Source organism: Otolemur garnettii, unplaced genomic scaffold (genome assembly GCF_000181295.1).
Source record: "Otolemur garnettii isolate 467f Iridium unplaced genomic scaffold, OtoGar3 scaffold00004, whole genome shotgun sequence".
In the NCBI taxonomy this organism is placed as follows: Eukaryota; Metazoa; Chordata; class Mammalia; order Primates; family Galagidae; genus Otolemur; species Otolemur garnettii.
Genome location: NW_003852399.1, coordinates 9,905,234 through 9,919,343, shown reverse-complemented (window position 1 = coordinate 9,919,343; position 14,110 = coordinate 9,905,234). Strand labels below are relative to the sequence as shown.

Genomic DNA, 14,110 nt, shown 5'->3' with positions numbered 1-14,110 from the left:
CCAAGGGCAAGAAGTGAGACTCTGTCTCAAAAAATAAAAGAACATCAAATCATTTTTCTTTTCTTCTCTCCCCTCTTTTTTCTTTTCAACAGAGTCTCAGTCTGTCGCCCTAGGTCACAGCAACCACAAACTCTTGGGCTCAAGCGATTCTCCTGTCTCAGCCTCCCAAGTAACGAAGACTACAGGCACCCACCACAACACCCGGCTATTTTTTTCACTCTGGCTCAGGTGGGTCTTGAACACGTGAGGTCAGGCAGTCCACCCACCTTGGCCTCCCAGAGTGCTAGGATTATAGGCGTGAGCCACCAAGCCCGGCCCAGAACATCAAATCTTAATTAAAGAAATGACATTTTAAATATAAAAAGCAAAACTCTTTTTCTATAAATAAAACCATACAGACCTCAGATACACTAAAAATAGATACTACAGTACTTTCTTTTGTCTTTGTTTACACTGTTTACATAGTACAAATGTGATGTGAAAGATACAGAAGTATTACATTTAAGAAATAAGAATAGTAGTTTCAAAATGCCTTAAGATGAAGAGAAAAATGCAGTAGAGAACTTTTTTTAGAAAGTCAGGAATAAAAATACATAAGAGAATCTTTTCTTATATACAGGAACTTCATAAAGCCCAAAGTGCCAAAGAAAAGTCTGTGGTTCTTTTAGGAAATGGGTCTTCTTGAATTATACACTTTAACACCATTTTGCATTGAAGAACGAGAATACTTAGTGAGTAATGCACCTATGGTTTGCTTCTCTCCACATAAGTCTCTGTAGAAACAATAAAAAAAAAATGAGTAGTGTGAATAAAGGAACATAAGACAATATTTTATAGTACTGCATACTTATTTTATCTCTCTCCCGCAAATCTATTTTTCCAGTAAGCACTGTGTGTGGGTGTTTGTGGGACAGATGAGGTGAGGAGTGGTTGTAAGTCTTATTAGAACTAGATGTGTTACATGCATTATCTCATCTAACCTTCACAGTAATGTTATTTAACTCTGTGAGAGTTCTGAGGAAACTGACATCCAGACAGGTAGTAAATTCTGCTATCAGGCCTGTATGACTTCAAAGTCCGGGGTATTTCCATTATGTCACACAGCCTCCAAATCAGAAATAAAAGCAGTGGGATACAGTGAGGCCTGGAGTCCAAGAACCTGGATACTGTGCTACCTGCGTGAGCTTGTCTAGGTTACAACCGTTTTCGAACTTTAGCTTCCTCTTTTGTGCATCAAAGAGAAGAATATGACTGGAACAGAGAAACGGGAGGATTTGAGCTGGACATGGGAATAAGGGCGAGATCATGTAGGGCTCTGAAGGACATAGAAAAGAATCATGATTTAATTATACTTTTTACTTTATATATTTTTTAATTCAGATTAATATGAGGGTACAAGTGATTAGGTTACATTATTTAAATTTTTTATTTTTTTTGAGACAGAGTCTCACTTTGTTGCCCTCGGTAGAGTGCCATAGCATCATAGCTCACAGCAACCTCAAATGCTTGGGCTCAAGAGTTTCCCGAGTAGCTGGGACTACAGGCACCCACCACTTTTTAGAGACGAGGTCTCACTCTGGCTCAGGCTGGTCTCAAACCCATAAGCTCAGGCAATCTGCGGGCCTTGGCCTCCCGAGAGCTGGGATTACAGGCATGAGCCACCGTGCCCGGCCTACATTGTTTATATTTCTAAGGTAAAATTCAAGTTGTAGTTGCATGAACTAGGAGAGCTTTTGTTAATGTAAAGGCACAATGTGATCTAAGTTTTAAATAATGGAGGCAGTGAGTTGGTGATTATGGAAGCTGGGTTATATTTCACTTTTATATTTTCCCTTTTGAATAATTAAAATTTTCCAAAAGCAGCAGTCTAAAAAGGAGAAAGGAGAAGGGGACCAAAAATAGTAGCAGGGAGACCAATCCAGAGGCAGGTGCACGATGATCCATTGGGATTTACTTATAGTTTGAACTGGAAGATGAGGGGAGGAAAAAACGAGGATGATTCCTAGGCTTCTGCTTGAGTGACTGGATTAGTGGTGGTGCTGCTGTTAACTGAGATGAAGAACAGGAAGCTAAAGTTCAGTAACAGTTGGTAAGATAAGCTCACACAAGTAGGTGGGGACAAGGGGGAAGTAACAGTTCCGTTGTGAACAGGATCAGTCAGACGGTCCTCCTGGATACCCAAGTGGAAAAGTGAATTAGGCAACTAGACCTAAGAAGCTGAAGCTTTAGGAAAAGGGCAAATATGAAGATAAAATTAGGAAGTCATGAAATTTATATCTAGGCCTAGATGAGAGCACCAAGGGGAAAGCACAAGTAGAAGGGAAGACGGCGGCTTGGCGCCTGTGGCTCAAGTGGCTAAGGCGCCAGCCACATACATCTAAGGTGGCGGGTTTGAAACCAGCCTGGGCCTGCCAAACAACAATGATGGCTGCAATCAAAAAATAGCCGGGCGTTGTGGTGGGCGCCTGTGGTCCTAGCTACTTGGGAGGCAGAGGCAAGAGACTCGCTTAAGCCCAGGAGTTGGTGGTTGCTGTGAGCCATGATGCCATGGCACTCTACCCAGGGGGACAGCTTGAGGCTCTGTCTCAAAAAAAAAAAAAAGAAGAAGAGAAGATGGCCCAAGAATAAAGTCCTGGAGTACTCTACCATTTAAAGATTGGGGAGAACAGAGATAAATCAGCAAAAGGGATAGAAGAGGAGCGGCGCTGGGAAAGAAGGGGCACCAGAGTGTTTCAAGCTTCGAATGAATTGGTCTAATGCATCAGGTCGTGTAAACACCTGAGGTCAAGTAAACAAGGATAGACAATGAGTGTAAAAAGATGGATGTCACTGGACTAAGGAGCTGTCAATCGCTAAGGGAAAGAATGGGAGGTGAAGAGAAAGAATGAATAAGCAAAACTTTTTTTCTTTTTTTCGTGACAGTCTTACTACGTCACCCTCGGTAGAATGTCATGACATCACAGCTCACAGCAACCTCAAACTCTTGGGCTTTAGCAATTCTCTTGCCTCCACGGGCTACAGGCACCTGCCACAATGCCCGGCTGTTTTTTTGTTGCAGTTGTATTATTGTTTAGCTGGCCCAGGACAGGTTGGAGCCCATCAGCTTCAGTGTATGCGGCCGGCACCCTACAGGCACTGCTTTTTTTTTTGAGACACAGTCTTACTTTGTTGCTCAAACTAGAGTACCATGGTATTAGCCTAACCTATTTATGTCACACCAACCTCACATTCCTGGATTCAAGCCATCCTCCTTCCTTAGCCTTCCAAGTAGCTGGGATGGCAGGCACCTGCCACAAAGCCCGACTATTTTTTTACCTTTAATAGAAACGGGGACTTGCTCTTGCTGAGGCTGGTCTCAAACTCCTGAGCTCAAGTGATCCTTCTGCTTCCACCTCCCAGAATTCCAGGTATACTGGCATGAGCCACACTATCCCCAGCCCAAGTATGCAAAACTTTTAAAAGGAGTTTTCTTGTGAAGGAGGGTGGAGAGCACAGGAACCAGCAGCTTGCTATTGTCGTTTTTTCAAGATGGGCAACATTACAGACTATGATATGCTGACGGGGATGATCCAGAAGAGAGGGAAATACTGAAATCATAGGGGGGGAAGGGATAACTGGAGGATCCAAATCTTTAAAAAGGTCAGAGGGAATGGATCTAGTGCAGAAAGATTGGCCTTTGGAGCAGGGATAGTTCGTGTGCCGTACAGGAGGAACTGCAAAGGAGGCAGTGCGTGCAAGAGGAGGTTGGCAGATCTGGCAGTGGGGAAGAAGGTGATTCTTGCCTTGCTGCTTCTGTTTTCTCAAGAAATAAGGTCATAAAGGAGGGTGAAGAAGAAACAGAGGGTAGTGCTCTCATGAGAAAAGAAAAGAAGATGTAAAGGAAGCTCCAAGGAGAGAGAAGGAAATGGTGCCTGGCTAGGGGCATGCTAAGCACCATTTAGGTTCTTAAGCAAGACTGGGAGCCCCGTTGTGTATTTTTCTCCAGAAAATTTCAGCTGCCCTGGTATAAGCACAGAATAAGCAGAAAGTTAGGTTTTAGTTTTTTGCTAGGAATATAGGTCAAGAGGGAGAAAGGACCAAAGGAATAAAGTGTAGACAGTAAGAGAAAGACACAGTCCAAGGTGTGGAAAGAGAAAAGAGGACCTGAGAGGTCTGACAAAGTCACGAGGCTGCCATGTCAGGGGATTTCAAGTGTAGTGGACTTGAGAGCCTATGAGCAGGGACTTCAGGGCTACCCTGTTCTGCTGTCCTCTGGCCTCTCGCATGGTGTTAAAATAAGGCAGCAAGAAAGACGGAAGGTGGCAATCAGGGAGGAATACTTGCCTTAGAGTCCGAGCAGGTATGTATTCCATCTCTCAAAGTAGAGGGTTTTGTGGAGAGGAGAGCAAAGAAGTGGGTTTTAGAAGCAGGAGGAAGGAACAAAGATAACATATACTCAACCTTCAGGACCAGTAATTGTGGAGAATGACAGAGAAAGAGAAGACACAGCACCTGAGAGAAGCTGCACCTTCAGGGAATATTCAAGACAATTGTGTTCTAGTGATAAATCTGAAGTTCTATGTCACTCTTTGTGAAAAGAACCCTCAAAATCCCTTTTTAATAAATTACTTACTGAATATATGGTGCAATATCTTCTTCTGTCCACTTCTCCCTTAGAGAGAATAAACTATTAAAACGTCCCTGATTATCTTCAGGTAAATCATCTACTTTGAGCAAAAAAATGACTTCTGGTCTGGAGCGTCTATCCACCAGTGCTACACCCTACAAGTGAGAAGAAAAACAGCCGTTAAAGCAGTGATCTACTGTTTCAGTATGACTCATTCTTTGAGCTGAGGTTTAGCTTAGCCCAAGGTATTTACAAAGTCGGCTACAGGAAACTTAACACAACTCTCCAGAGAGTCACAATAGCCTTTTGCATAGAGAGCTCCCTTCTTCCATCTGGCTTCTGCACCACCAGTTTACTAAGACAGCTCTGGTTCTAAGAGGGCAACAGAGACCTGTCACTTCCGAGACTGGCGAGCTCCTCTCTTGGATTCATCTTGCCCTCTGTTTTCTTTGTTAATGTTGATTACTTTTTCTTCTTTAAATCTCTCTCCATCTCTGACATGACTGTCTCCTTATCTTCTTCCTAACGTGCAGTTGTAACTTCCCAGAGCTCTCTCCTGACACTACTTGTTTTACTGTCACTCTCCTGGGCAACCTCATCTAAACCTGTGGTCTGAACCACCACTTACTTGCTAATGACTATAATATTTCTATCTTCAGCTCACGTATCTGCTTAGGGATGCTACTGCTATTGGAGAGGCCACGGGGATGGAAGTGAAGAGAAAGAAAATGAAATGAGACACACTGTTTGGGGTCAAGGATTAATTGTGGATGGGCCCAAAGGCTCTTCCTGAGGAATTGGGTATGTTTTAAGATTGGATTGGTGTGTTTGATGGAAGTATTTCAGATTGCATGTGAAAACCCCACACTGTACCCCAGAAGTGCATTAATGTACATAGTTACCATTCAATAAAAAAAAAAAAAAGATTGGATTGGTGTGATAGTAACTTAGAAGATTTGCTAAAAACCTTTATTTAAAGGTGAATTTTACGATATGTAAATTATACTTCAATAAATCACTGTTTGTTTGTTTTCTTTAAGTAATGGGTCAAGTGCATACCGAATGGGTATCTAGGCAGATAGGTATAAATTGGCTCCAGATTCAGCTCCACTACAAGTATCATTTCCCCTGGTAATTCATCACCTGCTGAATTAAAGTAACAGCTCCTACTGCTATTACCTTAAGCTGATCAAGCCTGGTTATCATTCCTTCAGGAACACTCTGCTGCCAAACTTCTTGAAACTCAGCGAGATTGAATTTCACGGCATTCTGGAGCAGCATCTGCGCCGTTGCTCTGCATATTTTATCAGCATTCAGTTCAAAATAAACTTCACCTAAGGAAAAGGTATCCGATGAGTTTCATGCTACCCTCTTATAATTAAATACAGTACTAACTTTTGCTTTTTCTCAATTCCATTTCTTGGAAGGAATTATATATCTTAACTCACCTCCTACAACTCCGTAAGAGTTCCTGTTTTTAACACCAACGCACTTCCGACACGTACACCAATTTTAACATGAGTTAAAATAACAATGAGAATACTTTCCAAATCTTACCTTCCTCTACATACTTCGTCCCATAACATTTAAGGCAGTGTTCTATCATTTCCCTGAAAAATTTAAAGTACTCATTTAAAAAGTTATCAACATTTTTATGGAGTATATTTTGAAACCTCATTGCTAACTAGAATCTAAGATATAAATTTTTTTGAGTCTCACTGTGTCGCCCTTGGTAGAGTGCCATGGTGTCACAGCTCACAGCAACCTCAAACTCTTGGGTTCAAGCGATTCTCTTGCCTCAGCCTCCTAAGTAGCTGAAACTATAGGCACCCACCACAATGCTCAACTATTTTTTGGTTGCAGTTGTCATTGTTGTTTAGCAGGACTGGGCCAGGCTTAAACCCACCAGCTTTGGTGTATGTGGGTAGCACCCTACTTAATGAGTACGGGCACCGAGCCTAAGATATGAATTTGAGATTTGAAATACTAAGTAATTTGGGTAGCTAAATAATACTTTATTTAAATTACAAATTAAAATATACTGGAAAGCTGCTATGTTCTAGTCCCTGTGCTAAATGTTTTAACATGAATTATATGAGCATACATTTATTATTATAACATAGCTCAAACAGAGTAGCACCCATAGCTCAGAGGGTAGGGCACCAACAACAAACAGCTAGGCTGGTGGGTTCAAAGGCAGCCTGGGCCAACTAAAACAACAATGACAACTGCAACAGAAATATAGCTGGCTGTTGTGGTGGGTGCCTGTAGTTCCAGCTACTTGGGAGGCTGAGGCAAGAGAATCACTTAATCCCAAGAGTTGGAGGTTGCTGTGAGCTGTGACAGCACAGCACTCTACACAGGGCAACATGGTGAGTCTCTGTCTCAAAAAAAAAAAGATAGCTCAAACATATCAATTTGTTAATATTTTTATGGCACAAAAATTTAAAAAGATAATGTACATTTATTCACCCCAGTAACACAATTCCTAAATCTTTTTTGGTTCTATTATTTAAATCCTTTGTCTACGATATCAAAATGTAATTATTGTACTCTAGGTGCCCTGAGTGTAGTTGCAGTCCGGAAAGAATTTTCTTCCCCTTAAGGAAATCTGGATGGATAAGAAATTAAAATACTTCTCAACTATAACTTGGACTTTGCCTGACAAATGCAAATAATGTAAGCTAATCATTTGTATCCTCATATTAATCTGAAATTAAAAAAAAAATGAATTAAAACACTTACTCTGGCTCCAATGGTCCAAGTTCCTGAAGGCATATATTCAAAGGAACTTTACTAAAAGACCATGATTCAGAATCCACAAGCTGAGTTACGTGATTCAGAAGTTTCATCTCATAATCAAATTCAAGAATCCTCCAATAACCTGCAAATTCCAAAAGTTTTATTTACCAAAAGACATGTTAAGCGAATTCCTTAGCTAATAGAATTTAAAATAGGAGCATACTCTTGCTCACAGCAAAAAAAGACACTGAAAGTCTTCTGCTTTCTTTAAACAGAACTCCTTGTTAAGCTTTCTCCCCAGTCATTTTAAATTGTGTCTTAAGGCGGATTCTAGAGTCTGTCACATATTACTAACACTTTTTTCAGGTGCTTTGATCTTCAGTTATCTCACAATAATCTTATTGTACTAAGAGAAAATGAGGAAGTCTGCAGCTGGCACAGTCACTGCATTAGAATATCATACAAATGAGGTGAAGGTTGTAGGTTTGATATCCTACAAGGTCAGGCAATTAAGTTCACAAGTCTATCCTAAAAAAAGTGCTGCCTACTTCATTGCTGAATATCACTACAGTCACCTTCAAAGCACTTTCCTTGGGAAGATATGCACCCAACCCAGTGCCTTCCTTTTTCTTTTCTTTTTTTTCTGAGATAGTCTCAAGCTGTTGCCCTGGTAGACTGCCGTGGCGTCATACCTCACAGCAACCTCCAACTCATGTGCTCAAGCAATCCTCTTGCATCAGTTTTTTTATTTTTAGTTAGAGACGGGGGAAGGGGGGCCCTTTTTTGCTCAGGCTGGTCTCGAACTCATGAGCTCAAGCAACTCACCCACCTTGGCCTCCCGGAGTGCTAGGATTACAGGCCTGAATCACCACGACCAGCTGGCAGCACCTTTCTTCAAGCGCTTTTTCTAGGATGAGTTCATGAACTTAACTGCCAGACCTCAAACAACAAACAACAGCTTGGATGGCCATTCTATAGAAAAAAAGCTCCAAAGTTGCTTTGAAGGGTAGACTATGTGATGGAGTCAGGGTAAAGCTTCCCAAGGATAGTACTTCAAAGGTGACCATAGTGCTATTCAGCAATTAGGTATGTAGACCTTTTTCTAGGAGAATTTGCAAATTTAATTGTCAGACCTTATACATGGCAATTTCCGCTATGCTGAACTGCCACAGTTAGAACTCTGTCATCACAGGTACTTCAGAGGTGTTCCTATCCTCATAAACAAGGCCAGCTTACTCAAGAAATGACAGACGCTGAGGTCCAGTGTGGATGAGGGCAAAAAACAAAGGGTAGGCATCAAGATACGTTTCCCCATTTCCATGAAAGATTAGAAAATGCCATTTTATAATCAATGGTATAACAAACATTCCTGGAGAAAGAAATCAAGTGCACATCCACTATTTCCAAGGGAGAATGTCTTTATTCTTCTTATTATTATCTTTTTGTTTTGGAGACAGAGTCTCACTTTGTTGACCCAGATAAAGTGCTGTGGCATCATCATAGCTCACAGCAACCTCAAACTCTTGGGCTCAAGTAATTCTCTTGCCTCAGCCTCCCTAGTAACTGAGACTATAGGCACCCACCACAACACCTGGCTATTCTTAGAGCCTTGCCCTTGCTCAGGCTGGTCTCCAACTTGCGAGCTCAAGTGATCCATCTGCCTTGGCCTCCCAAAATGCTGAGATTACAGGCATGAGCCACCGCAGCCAGTCTTGTTCTTATTTTTAAAAATAAAGGCAACATTAAAAACTGAGGAAGAAAGCTAGAAGAAGTCTATGCATCCCCCTGCCAAAATTGTATGCATTCCCATAGTGCGAGTGAATAATGCAGAGAGCTGCATTAAAGTACACTGTTTAATTTGTTGAAAAAAAAAAAAAACAAAAACAAAACTGAAAAACAAAAAAGAAACTTTAACATTTATAGTGTCCATATACCACAGTAATTAATAGCAGGCATCCATAGTATCTATAATTAATAACTTGCTTTAGATGCCTAAGAGAAAATGAATCTCAAAGAAGCACAAAAAAGAGCTAACTCCTTCCAGTTAGTACTAAAGTTGTGTGCAATTGCTTTATTCAACAAAATTTGACATTTAAGGTCTCACAAAAGCTAACCTTGTTTGGAAGATTATGAGCAAACTGAATAGTGCATCTACGGGCCCATGCTGACTTCCTCCTTCTTAACACCTGGATACAGAATTCAGCTGCTCTTGACCCAAGTATCAGTGCATACTACAGGCCCAGATGGTTGCGGGAAAAGCTCCAACTCTAGAGCAGAAGGCAGTCAAAATATTAAAGATGGTGTGGGGCATCTCCACCAGCACCGTACACCAATACACACTCCCATATCTTTTGTGCAGGCTTATCGTGTAAACTAACACATGTTCAAAAATACACTGCAAGTTATCACAAGAGAAACAGCCCCCTCTTCCAAGCAATTTGGAAATACAACAAAGTTATTAAATTAATTCTGAACTAGGAGTTCAGGGGCTTAGATTGAAAAGAGTAGATTACCTAATATCTAAGGAACACTCTTAATCTAACATGGTTGTTCGGTCACCACTTAATTGAAAGACAAAGGCTGGTAAGGAGTGGTTAAATCACAGATGGACCGCCCTATGTAAATACTATCGATCACACTCAGTCACCAGCCCCCACCTGAAAAGAAAAATGTTACCATCTTTGAACCCAAAAGATGATTATATAAACTGTATGCAACAGGGTAAATATGTCCCCAAACATCTCTCTCTTATAAGATGCCCAATTCCTTCATTAATAATCATAAGAGTAAGTAATGTTACCTCCAATCTCACAGGCGTTCAGAACTTGCAATTGGGTCATTATTTCCTCCTCACTTGCCTGAATTTGATTAAGCAAATCTTCAGTTGTATACTGAAACACACAAACAAAAAATATATTTTAAGGCATATGAAGAAAAACATTTTTAAAAATTCTTGAAGTTTGGGGAATACATAGAACAGATTAAGGCGATATTTATACATGAAGGCTAGCTCAATTTCTTTTGTTAATGTTTAATGATGACTACATAAAATCAATGGATGTCTTAGAAAAAACAGAGGTAAATCTTCATGACATTGGATTTGGCAATAGTTTCTTAAATATCATACACTGTTGAATAAAAATAAGCAACAAATGAAAAAATAGATCAATTGGATATCATCAAAATGATAATCTTTTGTACTTCTCAAAATACAACACAAAAAGACAAATGTTATATTGTTTTACATATAGGCGGTATTTAGAGTGGCCAAATTCATATACAGAAAATACAATGGTGGTTGTCAGAAATGGAGAGTTATTGTTTAATGGGTATAGAGTTTCAGTTTGGGAAGATGAAAATGTTCTAGAGATGGATGGTGCTGATCATTGCATACCACTATGAATGTACTTAATGCTACTGAACTATATACTTAAAAGAGGTTAAAATGGTAAATTTTATGTAATGTATATTTTATCAAAATAAAAAAGGGAAGAAAGTGAAAAGACAGCCCATAAAATGGGAGAAAATATTTGTAAATCATATATCTGATAAGGGATTTGTAGTTAGATTATGTAAAGAACTCTCCTATAGTTCCAACGATAAAAAGAGAACTCAAGGCTCAGGGCCGCCTGTAGCACAGTGGTTACAGTGCCAGCCACATACACCGAGGGTGGCAGGTTTGAACCCAGCCTGGCCCAGATAAATAAGAATGACAACTGCAACAAAAAATAGCTGGGCATTGTGGCGGGTGCCTGTAGTCCCAGCTACTTGGGAGGCTAAGGCAAGAGAATCACTTAAGCCCAAGTGTTTGAGCTGTAGCTGTGATAACCACAGCACTCTACCGAGGGTGATATAGTGAGACTCTGTCTCTACAAAAAAAAAAAAAAAAAAAAAAGGAACACATATACATAAGGGCGGTGCCTGTGGTTCAGTGAGTAGGGTGATGGCCTCATATACCCGGGGTGGCAGGTTCGAACCCCGCCCTGGCCAAATTGCAACAACAAAAAAATAGCCGAGCGTTGTGGCAGGTGCCTGTAGTCCCAGCTACGGGGGAGGCTGAGGCAAGAGAATTGCCTAAGCCCAAGAAGTGAACTATGACATCATGGCACTAATTAATAATTGTTCAAGGGAAGGCAGGTCATTGTAGTATTCTGGGTACGTTTTAAATTTTCACAACATAAACTTTGAAAAGTAAGAATGTCACTAAGGGCAACAAAGTGAGACTGTCTCTACAAAACAAAAAAGACAACTCAATTAGAAATTACCAAAAGAACTGATTAGACATTTCTCCAAAGATATATAAACAGTCAATAAGCACAGAAAAGATGTTCAACATCATTAGTCACCTGGGAAATGCACATCAAAACCACAGTGAGATACCAGGACAGACAGTAAATGTTATTGAGGTTGTAGTAAAATTGGAACCCTCATCCACTGCTGCTGGGAACAGTACATGGTGTGGCCACACTTGGAAGCAGTATGTCAGCTCCTCAAAAGGTTTCAGGTTACAGAGTTGCACCATGACCTATCTGTTTTAGGTATTTATCCAAGAGAAAAGAAAACCTAGGTCTACATAAAAACTGACACATGAACGATCACAGCAGCATCATTAACCAAAAAGTGGAAACTACCTAAATGTCTATCAACTAATGAATGAATAAAACATGGTCTATCCATAAAATGGGATTTTATTCATCAACAAGGATGAACCTTGAAAAGATTATGCTAAGTGAAAGAAGCCAGTCAGAAAAGACCATGTACTATATGATTCCTTTAACTGAAATGTCCAGAACAGGCAAATCTAGAGACTGGAAAGTTGATTAGTGGTTGCCTAGGGCTGAGGGGAAAAGGGAGAGAAGGTGGGATGGGAACGGGACAGCCAAAGGCTATGAGGTTTCTTTGGGGAGGTGACGAAAATATTCTAGGCTTGATGGTGGTGATGGCTGCACAACTCTTGAAATGTACACAAAACCATTCAATTGCACATTTAGGATGAATCATTTAGTCTATGAATTATTCTCAAAAAAGCTCTTACTCAAAAAACATTTTAAAAGAAAAATCATTCAATGGAGAAAAAGAACTTATATGGTCTTCAGGATGCCAAAGATTTCTGTAAGTTTAAATGGCATGAAAAACATTAAAACTTTCTTTTACTTGGATTATAAATATTTTTTCATACCTCCAGGAATTAGTTAATTTTGACATTCAAGTAAGAAGTCTTTTCCATTTTCATAATTATATTTTTAATTAAACATACATTAATTTTACTTCTAGAAAACTACTATTTAAAAGTTAAGAACATGAGAAGCTTTCAGCTATATGAATGGCACCATGCTCTGCTATATACAGGATTTGCTGTAAAATTCTCTAGAAAAAGAAAGAAAGGTGGAAGGATAGAAGGGGACAGAAGAAACAAGACTGACTAATAATTGTTCAAGGGAAGGCAGGTCATTGTTGTACTCTCTGGGTACGTTTTAAATTTTCACAACATAAACTTTAAAAAGAACGTCACTATAGAGTACCTCTAATTTTAGTGTTTTTTTCAAATAAATTTCACATAAAAAAGTGAAAATGGTCTTACTTTTGAGCAAGTAGAATCCTTTTCTTTTTGACTATCAGGTCCTTCATAGGTATGTTCCATCAAAAGTTTCTTTAGCTTCTTTAATTTAGGTCTACATCTTCTTAATTCCCAATAATTATTGGAAAAACCAAAGATCTAGAAATGATAATATATATAACATTTTAAAGGACATTCTAAAACAAAATTTCACACAAAATTCCAGTGAACCCCTCTGCCCTCAACAATTACCGAGAAAAGGCAGCCATGGTATCTGTGTTCTGTCAGGAAAATACCTAACTAGCCACCTCAAGTAGACTCATGGGCACCGTCAGGAAGCATCTTTTTAAACCCAATTAATAAGACGCTGCCAGCATAGGTGAGAACCAATATTGAGCATCACATTTCAAATGTACTCTGGAAATTAGAGTCTTGCCCAGGAAAAGAAATGACCAGGGTAGTGACAATTCTGCAAATCAGATGGAAATAACTAAAAATGAATACACTTAGGCTAAAAATTAGAAAATAAAGAAAGGCATTAGTCTTCCAACAATAATGGGATGTTTAAGGGGAAAGGGATGGGATGTCTCACCCAAGATGTCAAAATTAAGCAGAAGGGAGAAATTTCAATGCAAGAACTTTCTACTATTTAGGATGACAGCTAGTCCCATCATGGCACGTGTGAAACAGTAAGAGGCCTATAACTCAAACTCTAGGTGATAGAGGATACAGAATGGATGAGGGTCCCTTTCTGGGACCTTTCTGTATCCCCAAGACTTGCCCAGTTGCCCAGTGCCCAGTCCTTAGCAGGTGCCCAATAAATGTTTCATAAAATACAAAAAAAAAAAAGGCTGAACTGGATTATCTCTGGGGTGCCTTCCAACTCTGAAATGGAAAGACAGGAGACACTTTTGCTCTCAAGCAAGGATAAGGCTTGATTGAGTCATAGACAAGGTGTAGAGTCTAAAAGATGTGCTATAGAATCCAAAGCCTTCAAAAGAAAAGCTTAAGGGCTCCACACCTATAGCATAGTGGTTAAGGTGCCAGCCACATACACTGAGGTTTGAACCCGGGCCTGATAAACAACCATGACAACAGTAACAAAAAATAGCCAGGCATTGTGGCAGGCACCTATAGTCCCAACTATTTGAGAGGCTGAGGCAAGAGAATCACTTAAGTCCAAGAATTTGAGGGTGCTGTGAGCT

General features: G+C 40.0%; 1 protein-coding gene across 1 annotated transcript in view; it reads right to left on the bottom strand.

Moving 5' to 3' along the window:
- Positions 1–432: 432 nt before the first annotated feature.
- The window catches only part of DSCC1 (DNA replication and sister chromatid cohesion 1), a 19,488-nt gene continuing 5,810 nt past the window's right edge, over positions 433–14,110 (bottom strand). The window contains exons 3-9 of the mRNA XM_003782381.3: positions 12,930–13,064; positions 10,149–10,239; positions 7,352–7,490; positions 6,164–6,216; positions 5,786–5,940; positions 4,613–4,761; positions 433–773 (exon numbers count right to left, since the gene is read on the bottom strand). Coding sequence (XP_003782429.1) covers positions 665–773; positions 4,613–4,761; positions 5,786–5,940; positions 6,164–6,216; positions 7,352–7,490; positions 10,149–10,239; positions 12,930–13,064 — 831 coding nt within the window. The 3' untranslated portion in view covers positions 433–664. The remainder of the gene's footprint in view (positions 774–4,612; positions 4,762–5,785; positions 5,941–6,163; positions 6,217–7,351; positions 7,491–10,148; positions 10,240–12,929; positions 13,065–14,110) is intronic.